General features: G+C 44.0%; 2 protein-coding genes across 2 annotated transcripts in view; one reads left to right on the forward strand and one right to left on the reverse strand.

Moving 5' to 3' along the window:
- FBXW8 (F-box and WD repeat domain containing 8) overlaps window positions 1–21,096 on the forward strand; it is a 123,311-nt gene that overhangs the window by 34,457 nt on the left and 67,758 nt on the right. The window contains exons 4-5 of the mRNA XM_027576154.2: window positions 1,546–1,634; window positions 15,170–15,327. Coding sequence (XP_027431955.2) covers window positions 1,546–1,634; window positions 15,170–15,327 — 247 coding nt within the window. The remainder of the gene's footprint in view (window positions 1–1,545; window positions 1,635–15,169; window positions 15,328–21,096) is intronic.
- LOC113912642 (ubiquitin-conjugating enzyme E2 L3-like) lies at window positions 8,185–8,649 on the reverse strand. Its single transcript, XM_027576155.2, has 2 exons — window positions 8,623–8,649; window positions 8,185–8,526 (listed from the first exon to the last, which is right to left on the reverse strand). Exons 1-2 carry the CDS (start codon window positions 8,647–8,649, stop codon window positions 8,185–8,187), a joined length of 369 nt encoding a protein of 122 aa, XP_027431956.1.

The following is a 21,096-nucleotide window of genomic DNA, read 5'->3' on the forward strand; positions in this document are numbered from 1 at the left end:
ACTCAGTGAGAGGCAGCCACGAAGGTTCGACGGTGCTACTTAGACAAGCTGGGTCCGGCCCTGCAGGAGGGGCTGGAACTAAAGGAGAGCTGGCCAGTTGGGCAATAACTGGGGCCTTTGCCTCCAGAAAGGAGGGATGCTTTTGACTTGTGCGCCTGGGAGCTAGAGTGTCAGTGAACACTGGCTCGAATTCGGAGATGTCAGACCCTGAGAGCACACAGCGGCTAAGTTTCTGTTTCCTCTTCGGTGATAGAGGAAGCCATGGAGGGAGGCAACTCCATCCTCCTCATCCGGCTGGAGGTGGCAGCAGTGAAGGCGTTCAGAGACCCACCTGCAAGCATCTGGCCCTTCATAACTGTTTGCAGGTTACATACAGTTGAACAAAATGGCTAGTTGTTTTTTCTCTAACAAGCACAAAGCTGTTTGTTTGGTAAGCACTCGATAAATGGTTGTCGATTCAGTGAACTGGAGTCAGACTCTCTGGAGCATCTCGGCCCATTTCCTGGCCCTGTTAGCAGTGAGGACTACCTAAGTGAAGTGTGAAATGACACGTCATGCACTAACTGTAATGATGGAATTCTTACTGTGATTCTAGGAAGAAAGCCCTATCAAAGTGTGAAAAGTAGTGTTAGAGCAAGTTGCTTTCCCTTTGGATGCTCCAGTTTTCTGCTAAGTGTGGCTAACAGTAGCCCGCTCATCAGGTTGTGGTGAGGGTGATGAACGCACCTCCTGCACAGCATGGCCCATGTCCAGCGTAATGAGCTTTGTACAAATGATTCCAAAATCACAAAGCGCCATATAGTGGAAGACACATCTGTCCCTTGTGCGTCTCCACCCGGTCCCCTCAGGAGTGAGGCTTGTCATGGCTTTTAGGGTTCCCTTCAAAAGTACCGTTTTCAGGGTGCCTGCGTGGCTCAGCCGGTCAAACGTCTGCTCAGCGGGGAGCGTGCTTCTCCCTCTGCCTCTGCCTTTCCCCCAGCTTGTGTTGTCTGTCTCTGTCTCTCTCTCTCTCAAAAAATAATCTAAAAAAATTTACTGTTTCCATGAACCTCTGACCTTGTAGTCGTCTTTGTTTCCCCATCCTGATTTTTATCTTTGTATGGCCTTTCTCCTTTTATCCTCCGAGTGTTCATAACGGTTGTTGATGGGTAAAATATCATTAAATACCTTCTGTCCTCTGAACTGAACTTTCTAAATACATTTGATGCATTTCTTCAGGTACTTGCCACTGCCAGCCTACTGTGGGTCATAGCTGCTCACACATTGCCTTTATATCCTGTAACCCCCTCGAGCCCAGGAGCAGTGACTCCCACGTCCCATGCCCCATAACCCGCCCCGCCCCGTTCAGTGCTTTTCCTGCGTGCGGTAGCGTGGAAATGCTAACACCGGATCGTATTAGTTGTCCTCTTTGCCCTTTGGAATGCCCCAGCCACTTTGAGCACAGTCGCGTGGTAGGAAATGGCTGTGGAACGTGGCTGGAAGTGAAATGCTGGCTTCCGCTGAGCACAAGAACCGTGTCAACTGCGTTCCCTTTTCCTTACACAGAATCGCAAAGGCGCGGTGAGTGAACTGGAACACATCCCTGATGCGGTTTTGTGCGACGTGCACTCCCATGATGGCGTTGTCGTTGCTGGGTAAGCAAATGCAGTTTTTTACTTGATGATTAACTCTTCATCTTAAGGTCTTTCCTTTTTCGTGTGCCACCCTCAGAGTCCCAGTCCCTGAGAGCTCGTACCTTCCCATGATAGCTCGGGTTTGAGATGGAAAAATCTCCATGATTCTGTTGTCAAATGTTCAAGAGTCTGAAGTTAGTGGTGAGAAGCGAATGGTGTAGAGTGTAGAGCTGTAATCCATTTGTCTCAATATGTCTTTCCTAGCTTTTAAATCACTCTTGTGGCATGTTAGGTTAGAGCTTCATTAAGGCAAACAGTCTGTGTTTTATGAAGACATAAAAAAGTCAAGCAAGAATAATACGTGTTGGCACAAACAGAGCCTGTTCTTACTCTCTTGTTCTGAAGCCGTTATTATGAGAAAGGGCTGTGGCCACACATAATCTTTCTTCCCCCACCACACAGTACCTATTTGCTGCTTACCTTGTCCTGAAATAGGTTTTTTAGTTGTCTTCATCACCAAGAAATTTAATTTTAGCTTCTGTAAATTCCTGTGGCTTCTATTCCGAAAACCCCTTTCATCAGTTCTTCCTATTTTACTAACATGGATGCAAATACAGTTTGTGTATTTCTTTAATGTGCAATGAGAAGACCCGTTTCATCTTTGGATTGAGAAGCGGTCTTGAACTACAGTCTCATTGTATACTTAATGCCCTAAGTAGAGACCAGGACACTTAAAACCCTGAGTCTGGATTGGCTTTGGGGTGAGCCCCCCAGGAGAGGTTCCTACCTGGAGGAAACCAAAAACAAATCTTGGCCTGAAGAGCTTGGTAGTAGGTGAGTGTTTTTCTTTAAAGAAGACTCTTTGCTTAAGAAGCATTCTTTAAAGGGCACCGTTGGAGTTAAAACTCCAAACGGATTATTTTAATGTTTTGTGATCTACAATGCCTAGAAAAAGTATTTTTGCTTTAAACTAGACATGCCCAGAAAGAACACTTCCTTAGCTTTTGTTTTGCTGGCCACAATTTAGAGGTTAATGCCCTTCTTGGGAATGCTATAGAACCACTGTTTTTAGAAAGATGAATGGACCTGAAATCTGGAATTCTATTCATTCAGTTATCAGTGCGGTTTTAGGCTTTTGCCTCTCATTGCTAAAATGTGGGTCTAAGAGCTCATGCTACATAAGGTCCTCTCTGCCTACAAGTTCTAAGACTCCGTGGTAACTCGGAAAGGACTTCTGGCCTTCCAGCTTAAAGAGGTCTCCCAGCGTGTCAGGAGGCCTTTGAGGACAGAATGTTGAGATTGGACTGAGAGTCATAAAGGAAATTAGAGATAAAGGAGACTTTAATCTCCAAAGCCAAGTATGAATTTATCTGGACACGCACCTCACAAAGGCAGGCTGGCCATGAGTCCAGATGCTAGCCCTTCTTTTCCTGCCTCCCCGTTCCCCTGAGGTCTGCTCAACATTACAGATTATGCCAGCGCAACGCAAAGCGATGGCAGAGTCTCGTGGATCGATAAGATGAAACGTGATCTGTGGGTCAGAGAGGCTCCTCCCGGCTCCTCTTTCTAAGAGAATCTTAGGTTTATGGCCTAGCATCGGGTACTTCAATCTTGCTTGTGTGTAGAGCATCTTGTGTTTATCATTAAAATTTTATCTGGTGGTTACGATGCTTGTTTTCTGGGTCAGATCTCGAATCCCTTTTCATTTGAGACCATGGTGTTTGTGGTTACCTCATTCCCAATCAATGTTGTATTCACCCAGCTTTCTGCAGCTATGTATCTCCAAGGAGCCGCTTACAGAGACGCTGGCCACTTCACCATCTCTCGCCCATCTACTTAGCCTGTGTTTCTCTAATTTTCCTTCTTCGTTTCCTTTTTCTCCGTTTGAAAATAGGCAGAATTTGTTCAGGGGCTTCAGTTTTATGTGCCTAGAACTAAACTGTGTAACATCTTTGCATTGAAAGCGATTAGGTTTACTTCCTATAATTGACAGCAAAGGCTATTGGAGAATCTCTTGCTTCTTCCCATCTTCTCACGCCTTTGTGTAAAAAGTTCCTGGTTTGGAGTCGCCTAGAGTAATTTTTATTACAATTAGCCTCACAGTTGACCCCGGCTTGGGTCTTCCTTCCTTTTCTTCTCAAACCAGAGTAACCTTCAAATACTCATTCACTCAAGCTCACCCAAGACCCCGAGTACTCATCAACTGAGCAGGACCTGGATGATGCCTTTTATCCCAGGCTTCTGTTCCAGTGGAGGAAGCAGATATTGTTGTCAGAACTTTTGATCTCTTGCTCTTTTTCCCATGAGTCTTTGTTTCCCTTATGGTCTCATGGATGGTAACTTCTAGTTACCTTTTCCTTATGTTCTAAGCTCTTTGAAATTTGTTTCCAACCTAACTTTCTCCTGATTACTCTCCTCCGGGTACCTTTGGCTTTTCCCACAGTTCCTGATTGCCTCTGGCCACATTTTCTCTCTCTCTCTCTCTCTCTCTCTCTCTCTCTCTCTCTCTCTCTCTCTCTTTTTTTTTTAATCGAGACCTGATTCATGTACCATAAAATGTACCCTTTTAAATTGTCAAAGTCAGTAATTTCTAGTATATTCACAAGGCTGTGTAAGTACCACTGTCTAATCCCAGAACATTACCATCACCCCAAAGAGAAACCCAGTCCTCTTTTAAGGTCCAACTCCAGTCTTGTCTCCTCCCAGGGGTGTCTGTAGTCCCCTGGCCTATTAACCCCCACCCCAACATCTGCCTACTTCCTAACTCCTGGAGAAATGACTGCAGCTTATAGTGTAGCTTTGCCTTAATTAACATTGTTTTCTGTTGTGGTTTACTTTGAAATAATTCACAGCCATGTATTTTCTGGGCAGTTAATTTGTAAGCTAGAGGTGGTATATAATATGAAGCGCCCCACAGTGCTTGTACATTGTTTTGTCTGAAAGAAGCATTACAATTTAATATGCAGAACCCCCTCCCACCTGGATACTGTGTGTTACATGGAAACCTGGAGAAATCCCTAATTTGTCTGGTCCTTGATTTCTTAGTCCTTTCCACTTAGAATCATGTCATCTTCAACCTGGAAGGAACCGTAGAGGTAAACTGTTCCAAAACCCTCCTTTTGCACGGCTGCCTGAAGCTCAGAGGTCTGGTGAGCTGGGAGGGGCACGCGAGCACTGCACCACTCCACCGTTCTTGAGCAGTGTCCACATGGAGGGCCAGGCGGTAGGGCTGCTTTCCTGAGCCCTCGTTTGCTACTCCGACGGCTCATCTATGACAGCTTCGTTTTGGGTTTTCTTTTGTGGCATACACCATTCTTTTCTGTTAAAAATGAAGAAGTCGTAGTAAAACCATGTTCTTGCAAAACCGTTGGGGAAAGCAGAGAAGAGAAAGTCACCTAAATCCCAGCATGCTAACACGGCTCTTGTTACAGTTTTTATGTACGTAAGTTTTTCATTGTTTTTTTTTTATGCACATTTTGACATAGTCCTAACCTACCTTCTATTTTGGCCTTTATTCCTCACTAAACTGGTGAGGTTTTTTTGGTGTTATTACATGCTTTTCATTATTTTCTTTTATTTGTTACAAAAACTCCTCCGATATAATTGTATCCTAATTTTTTTATTTGTTCCCCCAGTATTGGACATTAAAGGCATTTCTTGTGTTTTATTATTATATAATATTGTGAATATTTTACATAGAGGTTTACAGATTTTTCCCCTTTTCAGTACTGCCAATCTTCTTTAAAAATTATAAAACACATGCTTATTGGGGCGCCTGGGTGGCTCAGTCAAGCATCTGCCTTTGGCTCAGGTCATGATCTCGGGGTCCTGGGATAGAGCTTCTCCCTCTCCCTCTGCCTCTCCTCCTGCTCATGCGCTCTCCCTCGCTCTCTCATAAATTAAAAAAAATTTAAAAATCACATGCTAACTATAGAAACTTTAAATTGCATATAAATGTGTAGAATAAAGAGTCCTACGTCTTTCTTTATCCCCCAGTGTGATGATTTTTCTAGGCTAGAGTCCCATTAGTGGAATTACTGGATTTGGGGGAATGAATTTTCATATTTTCCAAATTAAGAAATTATTTTTAAAAACCCCCTTAACTCTCAACTTCCTTCCAGTCTAACTTTTTGGTTTGAAGTCTCAAAACCATCCCTCAAGACTGCTCTCCTGAATCTACCTCCCTTCTTTCTGTCGGTGCCATAAATAACAAGAGAGGACACATTCACGTCTTAACCTTCTACAGTCTGGTTTCCATCTCAGCCCTTCCACCAAGCTACACTCTCTCTCAGGTCACCAGTGCTCACAAACCAGTGGCCTTTTCTTGGCCCATCCCCTTCCACGTCTTGGCAGTGTTGGGTCTTGTTAACTGTATCCCTCTTAAAATGGTGGAGGTGGTGCATTGGGCTTCTCTGTACCCTCGGAGCCTAACACTGGACCCAGGACTCAAACTTTGAGGAAAGTGTGTACAGAATGAAAACTCCTCACGCTTCTGAGACCCTGCACTTTGAGCCTTTTTACTGCATCTTTGACCTGCCCAGGCTCCTCCTGTGGCCTTTCTTGCCTTTCTGTGGTCTCACCTGGCCACTTAGCAGTGATGTGCAATGTTGCAGAAAACACCAGAAGCAGTTGTTGTCTTTGCTAGGTAGATAAGAAGTTCCTTCAACTATGATGGAGTGATTCAGACACAACCTTTACTTTGTTCTTTCAGCCCAAATTTCCCATTTCTTTAACCTGAGAAAATTTTGTGTTCAGAAGACACCAATCTCCATACTGTAAACCCCCTGTCTGTCTCAGAGTTCAGCCTCCAGCTGCATTTTCTCTGTGATGAGGTAGTGCTCCTGAAATGCAGTGAGGGTCGGTATGTGCTTTTCTGAGTATTTAGAAGAGAGCTTATCTGGAAAGTTTGTTGATAATAAGTGATGCAGAAGTGTGGTTTTTGTTTTTGTTTGGGTGATGACAGCTCTGAGAATTTTGAAATGTTTCTCAAATTATGTTTATCATTAAAGCAAAAGAACAGAAGAGATGAGCATATGAAAATATCCCTGTCCTGTTTTGTGATGCTGAAACTGTTCTTCTTGTCCCCAGTTGCACTCTGGAAGTTAAGAGCATTGAAAACAGATGACATCATGAGTTCAGAAAGGCCACATTCTAAACCTGAGCTGTAGGTCTAGGTATAATCCGCCAGAAGTATGTTTGCTTTGCTGCCACCTAGTGAAGGAGAGTGTCTCAGGTAAAACTTGTGGGAGAAAGTCAAGCTGGGGCTCACTGGAGGCCTGGTGCCAGCTCTGCTAACCGTTAAGCTATTAGCTCACCAGAAGCTTTTAGCAGATGCCCAGGAGTATGCTGGTGTTTTGCAATAAACTCCCTCCTTACTGTTACTTAAGATTCGTAAGTCTGAAGCATTTCAGTTTGCATAAGAGAGCATACTTCTCTCATTAGAGAGACCATTTCCTCCCCTTTTGGTGTAAAAAAAATATCAAGCACCCTCTTTGTGTCGAGGTTTTTCTCACCACTCCTAAATGTGTTTCTACCTCGCTTTCTGCTGCTGTGATGTTGCCTTTTTAGGGTCCAGTTTCCACCTTTGTTAGAAGGAACTGTGACCGTGTATCAGTGTTTCTCCTCTGCCAAGAATGGTTGGAGGGAAAATTACCATGTAATGTTGCAAAATATTAGCTCTCTACTTTCCCTTAAAATGTCATTGTCCCATTTGGTCTCCTGCACTTTCATCCTCCTGTGTTCCCTTTGGGGCAATTGTGCCAAGTAGTCAGGTGACAGAAGTGCCGACACCTCCCTCTAGCAGCCAAGTGACTTCTGGCTGTTGTTCTGGCTTTTTATCTTTCTTAGCTCTGTCTGTCCACACAACCCAGTCTTCTGTAGGCTGGAAGCAAAGCTTTGAGTTTCCAGTTTATATACCTGTAAAATCTAATGTCTGAATCTCTGGTTCACTTTGCACTTCCAGTGGAATTTTCTCATTTGTGATTAAGAACTGTAGGAAAATAATGGTTCAAACACAGTCCTGCGTTTAAGGTAACTTGAAATACCCTGCTTTTAGCCGTTTTTTTCCCCCTCCACTTTTTCCCAGTACTTAAAAATGTGCCTTTTCGTTGACCATGTACCATGCCACAATAAGGCTTTGCTCTGAAATTGTGTATATTTGCCCCGAATTTTAAAATATATTCTACCCAGGAGCAAAAGATGACAAGGATGGGGTTTAATACTTGGCTAGTTTCAGGGGAATGTATAAAAAATGGGTAATACCTGTGGATTGCTTTGAGACTCTTAAGATAACCTGCTTTGTAAATAGAGACCCGTGATAACATTGTGTTAGACAATGGTCACCTCACTTAGTAAGGACATGCTTGCTATCTTTCTCTTTTTTTTTTTTTAGAACATCTTAAATTTTTAATCCTTTCTTTACAGGTTACCTAGACCGCTTTTGATTAAGAAAACTGTAGAAAGTTAGTAACTGCCACAAGCAAACGCCAGGCAGCCCCACGTGTCAGTTTTCCACAGAGTCCTGCTTTGTGGGGTGTCCGCTCACACTCGCTGGAATTGGTCACGGCAGAGTTTAGTCCACAGGTCGCTTCTCCCCGTATTTCTTTGTAAACTCTTCAGCATTCTTACAGAATTTTTTACGGTCCTTAGAGTATTCTTCAGCTAGGTCAGCCCGAAGTGGGTGCTCGGGCTGGGAGTCGTTCACCAGTGCTTTGAGGGACTGGATTACTTGGTCAGTTTTGGTTGCTGGCTTCCAGTTTTCAGCACTAATTACTGGCAGACAGACCTGCCCCTTTTCATCGATGTTCGGGTGATAGATCTTTGTTTTAAATGTGGTCTTCGGTGGTTTGAATGGGTACTGTGCTGGAAAGTTGATTTCGATTCTGAAGGCCCCCTTATCATATGGAGGGTTGTCAAGAACAATAAGCCCTTGCCAAGTCAATAAATTAGCTTCATCAACCTGGATGTTATGGAAGTTTTTCATTCCACATTTGCGGATTTCTTCAAGCTCCTTCATCAGCCTCCTGCTGGCCGCCATCTTGGATTTCTATCTTTCTCCTTCTTAAAGAACTTTTTCTCTTCACGGTTTTTCTTCAGCCTAGGTATATATAGATTTTGTGCTGCTGCTCATTATGACATTGGACTGTTTGCTGTAAGGGATTCGATCATTACCCGTTAGGGACCACTTTTTAAAAATACTTCTGAATTTATTTATTTTCTGCTGTGAGGTATACATGCTCTTCTGGTAAATAAGTCTGAGGTAAGATATTGATAAGAGACTGCAGGAGAGCATTACATTTATTATATCCTTAATGAAGGAGCTCCAGAATCTCCTTAATAAATACTGTGAACTCATGGCTGCATTTATCCATCTCTGGTTCTCCAAGGAATAATGGGAAGGGCCACAGCTACAGTAACTCTGCATAACCGTCATCGACTCTGACTCTGTTGACTGTGATTAACCAAGATGTGTGGAAAACAGTTTTACGTGTGTAGTGCATGTGTCTCGTAAGGTCCATGAAGATGTTCATTAGTTCTCAATCGCTGCGTCTTAAGCTGCACTTGATGTCTTGTAGTAGTGCTTTTCCACGGAAAGACTGCACTGTGGGGTTGAGTTCATTTTGTTAATTGCATAATACAGCGCAGTCATGTTTCATAGAAAACAGTAAATACTCTTGATTTCATTGATTCGTATTCTTTGGTTATTACTAAATAAAGTACGGAGCATGTGAATAGTTCTTAAAGCCTCTGCATGGTAAGGGCAAAAATGGTTCTTGAAATGTGGGTGCTGCATTTTTAGGGACCTCTGCCTACTTGCTTGATAGGCTTTAAACCAGTTCTGTCCTCTGAGTTTAAGTTAGTAAAATTAATTCACTGAACATTTACTAAGCGCAGACGAATACTGCAGACCCCTCCCTTGCTCCCAGGCAGCCAAGAGGTACAAGCCCCGGTGGTGACAGAACAACGTTGGAGACGCTAGGGTGGGGAGAGCAAGGCATCCACCGTAAGACCCTAGGGAAGGGCACCCGGTACAGACTCAGTCGGGCTGGGTTCTCCTGGAAAGTGACTTCTCAGCTGAGTCTGGAAGGATGATGAGGAGCTGGCTAGGTAGAGTTTTGTATGGGGCAGGGATACAAATAACTCGCTTACATGCTGCCACTCCTCAGTCCCAAACCAAGGGTGGGTGTTAATAATCCAGCCCAGCATTTATTTTTCTGGTAAGCTGCTGGAATACAGCTTCAGAATCCTTCTCAACACAGGGCTATAGGCAGCCATGATCGATGTACTGGATTTGACACACAAACTATTTGCTAGTCCGGGCCTGAGGCCTCATAACGAGACTCCTTTTGGCTCCTGTGAGTACTTGATCAGAAGAGAATTATGATTTCGTTTGGGGATGGTTGTATGAATGTGGCTCTGTAAAGGCTGAAGTTGTATCAGCCATCCTGTATGTCCTCCCACGTCACCTGGGAAGTGTGTGTGGGACACACCGTTGCATCTGCCCGGCCTCACACTCCTTGCCAGTGTATTGAGCCTTTTTTGTTGGCTTCTTGCCTTCTAGGTAGCAATAGTAGTAGAATTGATGGGTTAGGTTCACAGGCTGTGTCCTGCATGCCTGAGTCACAGTACTGAAAATGATAAACTCCTTATGTTGCACTTAAATGGGGATGGTCCTTAAAAGCCGTATTTGTTTAAAGACACTGTCATCTGTGGAGGCAGCCTGGCTTGTTGGCTAAGCAGCAGTTTGACGAAAGCCTGGGGACCTGTTTTGATCCCAGCTGTGCCACTAAAATGGTTTTTGGTGACCCTGGGTAAGTCACTTAACCTTACTTACAGCATTCTTAAAACAACCCCCGAGGTTGTCATGAAGAGCCTTGGGGGGGAAAGAAATGTTTTTAGCAAATAAGCTCAGGTCCCCCACAAGAAAGGTTAAAGGTGGGGGTTGTTTTGTTTTATTTTGTTTTTAGCTGTACGACATTTCTTTTTCTTCGGGTCTCTTAGTCCAAATGAGTAGTCTGTTTAGTGGAAACTTATTAGTTAATGGAAGCTCTTTGGTGGTAAATCATTGTAAATTGGCAATTGCTCTGGCGTGCCAAGCTTGAGAGGCTCTATTCCCATTCTTTCAACAAAAAATCAGCTGTGGTCTCTGACCTATTTATTTGGAGGTAACTGCCAAGCGTAAAAAAGATTGGGAAAGCATACAGTTTCACTGGTCCGTACCCTGGACTGGGACATCCTCACTCATTTGGAAAAGGCTTCTTTCTCCTTTAGTTTTTCTTTAGTGCTCTTAAATCAGCTAACATATTAGTTGCAGTTGTACTTTGCACAGACACTAATTAGAGAGCCATCAATATTGGGGTCCACAGGCTTACCGACAATGCAACTGTCATAGTGGTGCCTTAATTGGTTGAGTGTAATTGTCATTAGGCAGCGATAAAGACATCTGGAGCTCTGGAGGAGAATCAGTTTTTTCTTCCTACCTCCCTTCAATATCTGTTCTTGCTTCTCCTGGCCAATGTTAAGCACTTTTAGATCGCATTTAGGGTTTGGTCCAGTTCCCTCTGCTCCAACCATTGTTTTACCCTCATGCAAATATCTGTTTCTTTAGCACGAGTTCATTAGCACGGGGTCTGAGCTCCATTATTCTGGCTGCTCTCACTTGCGTTAGATTCTAGAGCCTGGCGCTGAGTCATCACATGGTACCTGCTGAAATGGTGTGTATTCTCTGTTCCCCTCCAAAAGGAGACATGGAGTCTTTTATATTTTGCCTCCTGAGTCATTTGCATTATACTCTTCTGCTCTTTGGCCATGGGAGTTAATTTAAATGGATATCTTTGAAAGTGTTCTTCTTTACCAAAATAATTTAGCTTATCCTGTGCTTTTATAGATATTTTAATCAGTTTGGAAGTAAATATAAGGAGTTTAACACCTCTCGATGTGTGTGTTCGGAGCGTTTCACTGATCACAGCAGTGGAAGGTGGGCAGTAGAAGTAAAAGGCGCCACTCAAACCAGTCAGGTTGTTACTTGTGGACACCCCTTTCCAGTCATTGGTATATTATATATATTAGCTACATGTCAGGCGCTGTGATGGAGATACAGCATTGAGATATGGCCTTCTTGGGGACTTGACAGCCAAGTGGAGATGTGGAATGTAACGAACGCCATTTCTTCAGTTACAGCGGTAGTTGAGCCAGAGAAGGCTTCATGGAGGAAGAGGGTCTGTGCTTAACATTGAGCAGTTGGTAGTCTTGGGCTAGGTCAGTGGTTCTCAGTCTTGCCTAAACATTGGAAACACTGATGCCTGGTTCCCCTCCCAGAGTCAGATTTCAGTGGCCTGGGCGTGCTTTGGGCATCAGGAGTTTGGAAAGCATCCCAGGTGATTCTCATGTGCAGCCAATGTTGGGATCCACTGGGCTGGGTTGTCAGGAGGGAAAGTACTCCAGAAAGGTGGATAACGTGAGCAAAGATGCAGAAGCAAGAGTATATGGAAGCCAGGAATGATAGACTTATACGGAGACAGGTTCATGCTTAGGAAGAACAGAAAATGAGACTGGGGAGAGGGGCAGAAGCTAGTTTGTGGAGGGATCTCTGTGCTAGGCCTAGTAATTAAAATGTCATCAATAAGATGTTAAGGCTTGAGTAGCTAGGGGGCTTTCTAAGTGTTAAGTGCTGTTCCGGTCTGACTCAGAACTTCTAGTTGTTGGGCTCATGACTCAGAACTTCTAGTTGTTGGGCTCGTAGCTGTGAGCAAGACCCAACCCCTGACCTTAGAAGCTTATAGGTTCTTGGGGAGCTGAACACACACACACACACACACACACACACACACACACACACACACACACACACAGTTGCTGTGAGAAAAGTGTAGGCTAGATCACAAGGGGACATGGTCCAGTGTGAAGGGGAAGGGAGGAAGGAAGAATGATTATTCGTGTCGTCAGGTACTTTTGAGGGCTCGGCTTGTGCAGGGCTGATGGTGGGCGGGGAGGCTTGGGACTAAGGGGCCCTGAGGTGCTGAGGGGTTTGGACTGGGGCAGCCTCCCTGGGGAAGGAAACAGAGAGGACGTGGCCAGCGGGACACAGAGGTCAGTGGGGCCGGGCCGGGCCGGGCCGGGGTGAGGGATGCAGAGAAGCCGCTCAGTTTTGCACCAGGGACTAGGACTGATGCGTCACCGAGGAAAGGAGGGAATGCAGCAGTGGGCCGGTGTGTGGTGAACTGAAGCCTTCGGGGGAGAACCTGGGCTTCACCTAGACACTCGGCATCTCAGGGCGAGGGCCACTCTTTCTGTGCCGGAGAAGCCCTGGGAGGCTCTGGTGGACATTAACAGAGCGCTCTTCTCTGCGGGAGCCTGCCGGGGATGAGAGCGAGTGGCAGCTTGGATCTCACCACTCCCTGCTGTGTGGGGTGCAGCACTTCGTCAGGTCTGGTTTTGTGGTTTTGCCTCGGAACTCTGTAAAGGGGCTTTGGGGCTGGAGCTTGGGCTCCTGAAATGCTCTCCTCTGTACCCCTCTGCTGGCCATGGGGGCCCCTGATGGGGTGCACAAAGGGCCTTGCGAGAGCATGTGCAGCTGCTATACTGGTCATCAAAGGAAAGGAAATACGTTTCCAAGTCCCAGAGTTCTCAGACCCCTACACTTGCTTTCTGTGTCTTTCACTCCTCGTCTCTGTATTTCTGATGGTGTCACCATCCCTCTCACCTTTTTTTTTTTTTTTGAAATGGCTCCTTCCTTTCACATAGAATTTAAGAATCTAATCATGCACAGTCTAGACATTCAAACATGTTATCTCTGTTCAGTGTCTCTGTAGCTAAGCAAGTGGCCTTACTCCAGGGAATGTCTGAGTTGTTTTCTAGGGTGTCAAGGTGAGCCTGGTAGATTTGGCGGAGTCTGTGTTCTCGTATAGTGTTCCTCATTAAGAAGGGTGATCTGGAATGCTGCCCGGAGGACCTGGGAACCAGTGGCCGTGTTTTGGCCACGGTGATATCAATATCCACCCTTGCTTCGTGCATCGCCAGGCTTAACGACACTCGTGGAGCGAGCGTTCCCATTTACTGGGGCATCAGTGGTCGTGCAGAGTTACTTCAGTCCAATTTTAGAAAGCATGTCTCTCTTACTGGCTCTTTACACCACACGCACACTCCCCAGGCATTGTCTTGCAAGGGGAGAGCCGAATTCTCCAAGTGAAGGAATTTGTGTGACAAAATCACCTTTGAATCACATAATGTATTTACTGTCAATAATTTGAGGGAATTAGTGCTACATTCAGTAAATGAAACACTCCTTTATCAGAATGTTCTTAGTTTCTTTTTTTTTTTTTTTGGGATACAGGTATATATTTTTAAAAATTTTATTTGAGAGCGTGCGCATGAGCAAGGGGTGGGCAGAGGGAGAAGCAGGCTCCCCGCTGAGCACGGAACCCAATATGGGGCTCAATCCCAGGACCCCGGGTTCAGAACCTGAGCCAAAGGCAGATGCTTAACTGAGCCACCCAGGGTTCCCTCTTAATTTCTCTATTAAGGAATCTCACGTGAGAAACTGATCTCTACTTCATAGATGTATCATGTGATAGATTTCAGTAGTTGAATACATTTCAGAGATTATCTTGAGTCTTTATAGTTTTAGTGTGGGATCCAAGAAACCCTGAAGGAACAATGGCTAGGGCCTCAAGACTGTGAACCTGCTTAAAATTGTGTGCCTGTCTTTGTGGGGTACATCATTAGACTCTTAAAGCATTTCTAACACGCCTCCCCATGGTTAGTTGATTTACATGTTGAACCAAATTCTCTGTAGCAGATGTAAGGAACTTAGCATAAATACCTCAATGGCAGGCAGCACATCACCTCATCATCTGGTCATTCCATTATCCTGGTGTCTGAGAGGCCTGATGTCTGAGCAGGTTCTGGCCCTGCCTTGGCTTTGATGGAGAGAGTCATTTGTTGGAGTGGCAGTAGTAATAGGAGAGAGTGAGTGCTCCGATAATCTAAGTGGGCAAAACCAGGGAGTGTCATGCATTTCGGCAAGAGCTTTTCATGAGAAGGCAGCATTGTCTGGCTGCTAAAGGCAAGACTTAATTGTTTCAGCAAATCAATTAGTCTTCAGGGACTTTAATCAGTCAAATCTGATGCATGGATGAGGCATTAGAAAGCTCGTGCCTGTAAGACCATTAGTCCTTAGCATTCCTCTCGGTCTGTCTTTAGTGTATGTGTGTAAATACGGTGGCTTCTACAGATTTCTGCTAGTGATCCCTTTGCTGGGAGAACGCAAGGTAGTGGATTGGTTATGCTAGCGTGAGGGAGATCTTGGTATCCCGGGTTGTAGTACAGCGTTCTCATTTGAATTGTCACCATTGTGCCCTGTGAGAGCATGAACCATGTTCCCAGCCTTCTGTCATCTCGGTGACATTTTCTCCTTTTGGAATTACTCATCTAAACGGCATTACAGGAGTGTTTCCCCAAATCTTATTTCTCTGTTGTTTTAAGGCTCTCCCTGTTTTCTCTACCATGGCCCTGCTCTCCAGTCCCCGTTTGGAACCAAGTGTGCCCTTCTTTTCCAGATATACATCAGGGGACGTGAGGGTGTGGGACACCCGCACCTGGGACTACACAGCCCCTTTCCTGGAATCAGAGTATGAGGAGGACGAGCCTGGAATGCAGCCATATGTCTCCTTTGTGAGGATAAACAGCTCGCTGGCGGTAGCCGCTTATGAGGATGGTAAGTAACTGCAGCCCTCCTCCCTATTAAGGAAAAAAAAAGCTTTACAAAAATTAAGCAGATGTGGCCAGCTCCCCACCCCCCCCGTAATCCCTCCATACATACACGTGGGCACACACACATGGTCACACACATAGCCTCACTCTTGCCTTTATGTGGAGAAGTTGGCCAATAACCCCTCCATGCATTAGTAGGCGATGGAGCACAGAACCCAGTAAGACTGGGGTTTAATTCCTCCTGGAACTGGCGGGCTGGGTTTCAGTGCTAGACACGAGGCTGGCCAAGCCATCTTAAGCAAATAGCTTGTTTGGTATAAAATATTAAATATACTTGGCCTACTTTTCCTTTAGTTTCTCCTCAGTCCAAAGGGAACAGGGAAAAGGGGGGACAGAGGGATAATCTGTTGACAAATATGGAAATAGAAAAATAAAAGTCAGTGCCTACCTTTTCCCGGCACTTACATACCATACAAGATAATTTATGGTCCTCTGTTGTCTCTCTGGGATTGATAGAATTCTTTTTGTGTATGAGCAACCATGGACTTAGGGAACTAGGTGAGAGAAATCTAAAATTATATTTACCTAAGTCATGAAACACCTGTCAGTTTGTAGCTAATAGGAATCATAATTTTGATGGCTATGATATCCTATGCTCCTAAGTTCCATTATGTTGTGACGTTGGAATCCCCAAAAGCTTTGTTTCCTCACTTGCTGAGTCGGACCGCGAAATATTTTGGAATGTTAGTCTTCATGTCATGGCACTGTTGCAAATCTTTGGAGTCAGTGGAACAACCACAGAATCCATGGTTGGTTCAAAGGGACAAAACTGTAGTAAGTAGCTAATGGGCAATTTTATATCTATATGTCACTCAAAAAGTAGAGCTGAAGTCTTGAAAATATTTTCAATGTACTACTTTAACAACATGAACTCTGTTCTTTCAGTTTGACATTAGTAGAGCTCCTTGGTAGATTTTCTTTTCAGCCTCTAGAAATTCAGCTAAGCTCTTTCTGCAGTATATAGTATTTCCTGTATGTTTGTTGAGCTCTGGGGTAGATAACATAAGATCGGCTTGAGTGTGTTTGCTACTTTCCAAATTGCCAGTGAGTTTCTCTAAAAAATGAGTATGCAAATGTTGTAGTACAATTAGAATCCCACACCCTCTGCTAGTCTCCCCCGGCCACACACATACCTGTGCACACACACATTCTTCTTCAGATGGTGAACCTGGAGCCCAGAAAGACCAGCGAGGTGGTTTGCTTGAGGTTGAGTTGTGAGTCCAGTAGTGAATCCAGAAGTGTGACTGTGTGTCCCAGGCCACACCGGGGTCAGAGTGCATGCTTTATGTGCTGCTAAACACAGATGCCGGCAGAGATTGTGCGCCTGATTGATCGGCAACCCCATGCCTCCTATCTTGGGAGCTTGAAGACCCATCTTGAGGAGATGGGCTCGTGTGCTGCCGGTTTCCCATCATTGGCCAGAAGTGTTTGTTCCCCTCCTCCCTCTTGCACAGAAACATTGGGAAACCGTGTAGATGGGAGAGAGAAACTACCTTCTTTGGCAAATACTTGGTAAATAATGGCCAAAATGTATTTTTAAAACTTGATTTAAAAAAATATAGTTAACATTCAAACAGAGCAAAAAAAAAAAATAAAATATAAAAGAAAACATATCCAAAAGGAAGCTGAAGTGCTTCTCCCTTGCCCCCTGCCTCTGTCCCTCCCCTTGCATGTCTTATACACGGGTCCTACGCTATGTACTTCTCTGCACCTTGCCTGTTTTGTTTTTAACACAATGACACATCTTGGTATCTTTCTGTATTAGCCCTTATAGGTAAACCTGATTCTTTTTGAGCCTCAGTACTATGGCACGATGTGGTTGTACTTATAATTTATTAGAGCCCTTGATGCACACTTGGATGGCTTATTTTTGTTATTAAAAACAGTTCCTCAAATACCATGATGGACTTGTGCAACTAGAGCTATGGGGTAAATTACTAGTCATTACTGGGTTGGAGGCTACACATGCTTTATGTTTTGATAAACATTACCAAATTGCCCTCCACAAAGGTTCTCCCAGTGAATGGTCGCACCACCGTGTGTATGAAAGTGGTGGCTTCCTCACACTGGTCTGATAGGTGGAAATGGCACTTCACTGTTGTCTTTGTTTGCCTTTCTTTATATGGATAGGTGAACACCTTTTCATATTTTTTTTTTCTATTTCTCTGCAAATTGCTTGTTCCTGTCTGTTCTCATTTTTCTCTGGGTTGTCTTTTCTGATTGGAAAGGGAAATAGCCCTTGCCATACCTATTTTAAATGTTTTTTCAGTTGGTTAGTTATTCTTCAGTGGACTTTGTTTATGGTTCGTTTTTCTAGATGGTAGTTGTAGATGTGTATAATTTTAACTTTTTAATCCATAATTGAGTGGGTTTTATTTTATAATTTAATGTTTTTGACTAAATACTACATTTTTAGGGATGTAAGGTCAGATTCATAGAAACGGTTACACATTGAGAAGTCTTGTTTTTTTTTTTTTTATTAAAGATTTTATTTATTTGACAAAGAGCACAAGCAGGGGGAGAGGCAGAGGGAGAAACAGACTCCCCGCTGAGCAGGGAGCCCGACGTGGGGCTCGATCCCAGGACCCTGGGATCATGACCTGAGCCAAAGGCAGATGCTTAACTGACTGAGCCATCCAGGTACCCTGAGAAGTCTTGCTTTTACCCATTTTTGTCCACTCCATTCTAAAGCAACCATATATTTTAGTTCTCTGTCTATCCTTCCAGTATTTTTTTTTAAGATTTTATTTATTTTACTTTTGAGAGTGAGTGAGAGACAGAGAAGAAGCGGGGGGAGGGGCAAAAGGAGAGGGAGAAGCAGACTCCCCACCGAGTAAGGAGCCAGACGTGGGGCTTGATCATGGGACTCCAGGATCATGACCTGAGCCAAAGGCAGATGCTTAACTGACTGAGCCACCCAGGCGCCCCTATCCTTTCAGTATTTCTGTGTTGTAAATATGAATATTCGTATTCTCCCCCTCTTTTTCTTAAATGAAAGATAGCATATTACTTTATATTATTCCACACGTTGTCTCTTTTCACTTAATGATCTGTCTTGGGAAAGCTTGTCCATGTCCGTATATAGAAAAACAGCCTCCTTCCCCCGCCCCTCCCATACCTGCATAGTATTCCATGTGTACAAGGACTGTGGTTCATTTACACAGCCCCTTACTGAGGAATAGTTGTGTTTCGGACCTTCTGCTATCACAATGTAGCAAAAAAACCTTACCTATGAGACATTTCATGTGAGTACAGGAATGGTAGTTTCCTCTAAAATTTATGAATCCAAGGATAAATGCAGATGGGGTTATACAATTTTGCACTCTCACCAGCAAGATGTGTAGGTATGCCCATTTCCTCACAGATTTGCCAGCAGACTATGTTTCAGACTTCCAGGTACTTGTCAATTTGATAGATTAGAAATGGTATCCAAATGTAGTTTCAATTTATGTTTCTCTTAGCCTAAGAATTGTTTTCATATTTGTACCTGCCTGCTACTCATACTTCTTTCTTCTAATAAGCTATGGCTTATTTTTCACACTTGAATCTTGACCAATATAGAGTTTATCCTGCGACAGTATAAAATACGAATCTGAGAACAATTTTTCCAGCATCTCTTATTAAAAGCACATCACTCCCTACCTCACTGGTTCAAGGTGCTGCTTTTATAAGTTTTCAGATGTGAGATCTTCTTAGCACGTAGGTCTGTTTCTGGATGTTATGCTTCGTCTAGTTGCTTACGTTTATACCATCACGTTGGTGTTGTCTTTCTGGGTTGCACAGCAGGCTTAAGGGGATCTCCCCTACTCCAAGCTAAGGTTAAATCTATAGTACTTACATCGTTTATGTTGAAATCTTTGGTCTCAAATTCATTTGGGGATTAGGATTGTGTCTTCGGTGAGAACTCTTGCATTTTTACTTCTCTTCTCACTCTGAGCTTGTTTTACCAGTCTGATTGGGGCTTTACTATTTCTGGGATACATGACAGCTTTTCATTTTTCTCCCAGACCTCAGGTGGCATTGTCTTTGGTCTCACTTCATTTTTAACAGATTGATGCTGTGATATTTATACCAACATATCTATGAGTAGCTACTTCTGAGGCAAAGACAGATTGAAAACCTCAAATGCACAGTTTTATATTCCTTTTGAGGAGCAGCAAACGGGCACTTCTTAGGCAAAACATGGCAAAAAGGAAATGGACCTTGTGGGGTCTGCTGTATAAAATTCACGACTATGCCCAACAGGAGAGAAGATGATGATAAAAATGAACTTCAGCTCCCTAGCTGTGCCGAAGGGAAGCTCTGTAGTCACTGAGGCCCCTTTGGTGGCCTACACACATATTCTCCACAGAAGGAGTCGGGTCCGGAAGGGGGATGGAAGCTGCTTTGAGAGAAAGTCAGTCGTCCCCACATCCTTTTTAGCTCCTCGCCCTGTAGGAACACTGTACACCCACCTGGGGTGTTGAGATTTGGCAAGGTGATCCACAGTTGTGATTTTTTGAATTCCAACCCACTGGCCTCATATTTCTTCTGCCTTGTTTCCGATTGTCAGCACTGGCCGTCCTCCAGTTTGATTTGACCACTAATTGTGTTGCACGTTACCGTACCGAAATGAATCAAATCAAAATGCTTTTCCTGGAGCATTAGATAAAGCAGGCGAAGGTTCTGAGTAATGAGCAGATGCTGCTAATGCAGGGACAGTGGAGACCTTGCCAGGACTCCATCTGCTCCATGCCTGCCTGCCTCTGGCCCTGAGCCACGGCATTAGGGAAGGCGCTGTACTCGAAACCCACTCCCCGTTCACAGAGTTTGCCTTGAAAACTCACTGTTTGGTGAGAAATGAGATTACACACTTCTTAGGTGCAAAGAAGTTCTCGTTTGTCCCCCCAAGTGGAGAGGAGAGACCAGACCCAGTGCATATTAGCATGTGGAAGCCTAGATGGGGTAGCCAACAGTCATCTCTCTCTGCTGCCATCAAGCAAGGCAAAGTGGCTTATCCACTTCTGCAGCACTCCCAGAGCAATTGTCTGAACACACACATGCTCCATTGTCCGGGGCTGGGCCCGTCCTGGACCCGAGTGATGGCGATTCCTCGTTTACTGGCTTGGTAACAATGGATGGGAGTGGGTCTCTCCAGGCTTCTTTTTAGCAGAGAACAGTAGGACCATGTTTTAGTTAGACAGCTATGATGCAGAGTAGGTGCTTTTAAAACTTTATAGTTTTAAGGAAAAAAATCAGTTCTTTGATAGTTTTGCTTATGTCTCTTCTTTGTATAATGGTGACACTGGAATGTAATAAAACCTTTGAATGTAATACTACGCAATAAACAATAATCCTCACCCCCCAATCAAGATAGAAGTTTTAGAAGTGGAGCTTTAACGTGCTAAAGCATTGCTTGGGAGATGGCTAAGACAACTGAATGTGGGTTGTGGATAGGATTTATTTATTTATTTATTTATTTATTTATTTATTTATTTGGGCCTTTTCTGGTCATTGTTCTCTTAAAAGTTTCAACAACCAGTTTTTGCTTGAAACCTTTGCCTACCCTTAAGTCTAGGGGACTTACTCAGGTATTTGACAAAACAAAATGAAACAACTTTCTGATAACCCCAAAATACCAGATAGAGTCCTTGTAAAAGATAGGATACCTTTATAAACATGAACGATGAACAGTAGGAATGCTCACGTATTAAAGGTGTTCAGAGTGGAATTA

Source organism: Zalophus californianus, chromosome 14 (assembly GCF_009762305.2).
Source record: "Zalophus californianus isolate mZalCal1 chromosome 14, mZalCal1.pri.v2, whole genome shotgun sequence".
In the NCBI taxonomy this organism is placed as follows: domain Eukaryota; kingdom Metazoa; phylum Chordata; class Mammalia; order Carnivora; family Otariidae; genus Zalophus; species Zalophus californianus.

Excerpts from the sequence above, each read along its gene's own strand:
- LOC113912642 (XM_027576155.2), bottom strand. The coding sequence starts at position 8,649 with ATGGCGGCCAGCAGGAGGCTGATGAAG. Across the intron at positions 8,527-8,622 it reads CCAGCAGGAGGCTGATGAAG|GACAACCCTCCATATGATAA; the intron begins GAGCTTGAAGAA and ends CTTATTGTTCTT.